This window comes from Nannochloropsis gaditana, assembly GCF_000240725.1.
Source record: "Nannochloropsis gaditana CCMP526 unplaced genomic scaffold scaffold176, whole genome shotgun sequence".
NCBI classification, from domain to species: domain Eukaryota; class Eustigmatophyceae; order Eustigmatales; family Monodopsidaceae; genus Microchloropsis; species Microchloropsis gaditana.
Genome location: NW_005803777.1, coordinates 36,832 through 40,602, shown reverse-complemented (window position 1 = coordinate 40,602; position 3,771 = coordinate 36,832). Strand labels below are relative to the sequence as shown.

At 52.4% G+C, this 3,771-nt stretch overlaps 1 protein-coding gene across 1 annotated transcript; it reads right to left on the bottom strand.

The window, feature by feature from the left end:
* Nucleotides 1-2,350: 2,350 nt before the first annotated feature.
* POLA2 (DNA polymerase alpha subunit B) lies at nt 2,351-3,697 on the bottom strand (the record flags this gene model as incomplete). The annotated part of the gene is made up of 6 exons (XM_005855507.1): nt 2,351-2,389; nt 2,478-2,644; nt 2,808-2,856; nt 3,010-3,114; nt 3,204-3,322; nt 3,505-3,697. Coding segments are annotated over 6 exons (672 nt in total), but the record flags the coding sequence as incomplete, so codon positions are not given.
* Between the last annotated feature and the right edge of the window lie 74 nt (nt 3,698-3,771).

The following is a 3,771-nucleotide window of genomic DNA, read 5'->3' as shown; positions in this document are numbered from 1 at the left end:
AGGGAGGGAGGGAGAAAGGGAGAAGAGGAGGGAGGGAGGGAGGGAGAAAGTGGGGTAGGGAGGACCATTGTAGATAGGGAATCGACCACTGGAAGAGGTTTAAGGTTATGGGAAAGTGTAATTGCTCGAGTTCGCATAGCTGGATTCATTCGCGGCTCTATCTCACCGGCTCTGTCCTACCCATCCGACTTGCCTTTCCTGTCCGCAGGCGGGCTTTGACAAGGCTGTCACCGTACCTCGCCCTCTCCTTGACCTCTGTACGAAGGAGGTGCTTGTGATGGAATACATCCCCGGAGTCAAACTCACCGACATGGTCCGCAGCAGGTATGTATAGGGAGGGCAAAAGGGAGGGAACGAGTGCTGGATGGTCGGCTGAGGCTTGATTGCTCCCTAAGAATTTCCAAGAGGGGTGGCTCACCACGCCGTGTCGACTCGGTTCACCTTCTCGATCCGCCAGGCCCTCAGGAGCTCCCCAGCAGAAAGCGGGATTCTGGGCCCGCACGCTGGGCGCTTACTACAACAAGCGGTGCGGGGCGAGTGGGAAAAGGGTTAGGGTTAGGGTTAGGGTTAGGGTTAGAATTAGGGTTGAAAAGGGCGGATGAACGAGGACGGCTTTGGTCCTGGGCAGCGACTATTAGGGCTACACGTTGGCTCTTGCGTAAGCATGATGTCGCCCCACGTGATGGGGTCTTGGTCCTCTTCTCCCTCACAGGTATGCTCGATATTTGGTGGACACGGTGGTAAGAGTTCACGGTCATCAGATCTTGAAGATGGGTGTCTTCAACGGCGATCCCCACCCGGTACGGAGGGAGGGAAGGAAGGAGGGACAATCAGTGAGTTCATGCGCCTTGCGTAGCACCTTCTAGGTCTGTTCAACAACGACTTGCCAAAGCTTTTCCCCTCATCTGCGTCCTTTTGCAGGGAAATATCCTCCTGATGCCCAGTGGCCGGATCGGACTGATTGACTACGGACAGATCAAGAGTTTGAAGCAGGCGCAACGGAAAAGCATGGCTCGCATGATCATCGCCTTGGCAGATGGAAAGAAAGAGGTACCCGTCGCAGGAAATTGCTTATCTTTGGCGACCTCCTCCGTCACTTTTGGCGGAACTTTCTCACAAATTAAAACCCGCTCCGTTCCTCCCTCTTCTCCCGTAGGAGGTGATAGACCTATTCGTAAAGATGGGGTTCCGCTCCAAGCGCATGGATGCAGACGTTATCAACGCAGTCGCTACGCTCTACTTCGACAGGGATGACAGCGAATTTATCGGCAAAGGAGTGAATCTTCAGGTAAGTCGAGTTTGAAAAAACGACAGCCGGCAGGGATGGCTGGCGTGCATCGTTGGACAAGTCATGCGCATGGATAGAGCTAGAGCGGTGATCTAGATTTCCGTCGGTATTTCCTTCGTTAGGTGTATTTCGAGAACCTGCAGAAGAAAGATCCTTTTCTAGCCATGCCAGAGGACTTTGTCATGTGCGGTACGTGCTTTCCAGGAGGATGAAGGACTGCTGTGTACTCCGCGCAAGTACTTCTTGAAGCTTAACCTTCCCCTCACTCTATGATCTTCACAGCTCGAGTCGCTGTGTTTATGCGAGGGCTTGGTACCTTCTTAGATTATCCCATATCCATCGCCAAAGCCTGGCGGCCTCTCGCAGTTGAGGTTCTGAAGGAGAAGGACATTACTGGACTTCTAGCTTAAAAGGTTAAAAAATAAATGGAACGCGAAAATTGCCGAAGCACTAAAGTGAGATTGTGTGTATATTGAAACTCGTGCTCGTACCGCTATTAAAATAATTATGTCGTCTCAAAATACGCAGTAAGGCAAGTAATAGGTCAAGATAGGTAGATAGTCGCGAGGAATGCTGACTGTAATTATCGAAAAGTAGATCCATTCAATGGCACAAAGCTTCATGACCCTTGTGAACGGTCCGCACAGCTTGGTGTATTCTTGTTAATTTCCATGCGCTTTACAGGTCTCTTTTGTCTGTACTGACCAACCAACTCGCTTTCAAGATGTGAGAAAGCGCGATTTGGCAAGCTACCAAAAGAAATGTTATCAAACAAAAAGCACCAGCAAAATTTATGCCCTGCTATTTCCATCCTTTTCTTCATCTCACATATATTCGTTTCCCTTATTAGTACTTTTTTTGAACTAGCATTTGAGCTTCTGGTTCTTTTTAATCTTCGAAGAAAATGCGCGTTTCAATTTGTACGCTAAAGCTTCGTCCCTACCAAGTCCATGTCTTCTCATGATGATGGTTGTATGGCTGTAGTCTTGTGATCAGTCATTTTATCACGATCCTCGGCAACTTTAGATGCGGACAATTTCTGCGTGCGTTCGCCTCGCTACCTCATGCTGTACCTGCGTGTGATGAGTTCAACAGGAAAAACTGAGCGCGGGGAGCACGTGTCCAAGAGTCTTCCAAACAGGATTTCACTGCGGTATTCCAAACATCGTTGTAGATACGAGTAGCGTACCTCAGTCTCAGGAGACATTCTCTCCAGACGCTCAGCTGGCAAGGGGTGAATATGGAGCATCGCGTAGGTGCCACCTCCACCGCCCTTGGTAAGGGTGCCGGGATTGATGCAAAGGGCGCCCCCCACGTCCTTCACGAAAGGAGTGAGCTTAGAAGGGAGGAGGAGGACTGCGGAAAGGGCAGTTTAGGAAAATCAGTCGAACGATGAGTTATCGTCGTGAAATGCCGCTTATCGTCGGCCGCGTCAAAAGGAAATGAACCCTTTTCACGGGTTGTTGTGCGTTATGAAGGGTCATGAAATGGAAAGGAGAGGAAAGATCGAATAACGTACCATCAGGCGTGATGGGCATGCGCCAGTGATCGGCATGACGAAGATCCAGCTATGGTTCAAGGATAGAAAGGATGGATGAGTGATGAGACTTGAATCGTGACATCGCTTGGCAAGCAAGGAGAGAGGAGAGATGCCTGGAAGGAGAGAGGGCTTTGAGCGTGGCGGGCATCCTCCGTGAAGGAACGGCCAGCAGAGAACATACCTGCGCTTGCCCATCTGCCGGTGGCGGGAAAAGGGGGAAGAAACTCTGTTGCTGCAAGAGATGGGCCGCCAGACGCGCCAGGCGGTTCCCGGGATTGTATGAGACCTAGACCGGATGAAAGCGAGCCAACATGTGAGAAGACGACAGGCGACTCTTGCAGGAGCTGACGCACTCTCATTCGGCCGAGGCCTTACCTCATCGCCGGAGAGGTGACAGAGGATGTCGTTGGTAGTGACGCCCACAGCCACCTCGTTGACAGTAAAGAAAGAGGGATTACTCAGGCAGTACAGCCGCTTGTCCGCTCCGTCTTTTTCTGTCGACCAACGGTAAGGTCATGGAGTGGAAAGAAGCGGGATCAGAGAGAAAGAAGGTGTCCGGTGCATGCATGCGAGTTGAAAGAGCGAGGAACAGAAAAGCCTTCGGTCATGGCGCCCAACTCGTTCCTCAATCCGTGCTCTGCCATTTTTCCTTTGTTTGGCACGACTACGCACGTACCGCTTGCAAATGGGAGGCCCAAGTCTCCCAACCGCTCCTCCTCAAACCATGGGGAGGGGACACCGCCGGGAATGCGGTCGGCCAGGGGGGGCTGAAGGGAAGTGGGGAGGGAGACGAGCCGGCGGTGAGAGGGGAGGGGGTTCAAAGGGGAGGCATGGATCCATCCCGGCGCGGACGACGGGCGGCGCGACTTGCCTGGGGGAAGACGTGGTCGTGGAAGACGTCGTTGAGGGAGGGGACCAAGACGATGCGCGAGGCCAAGGTCGG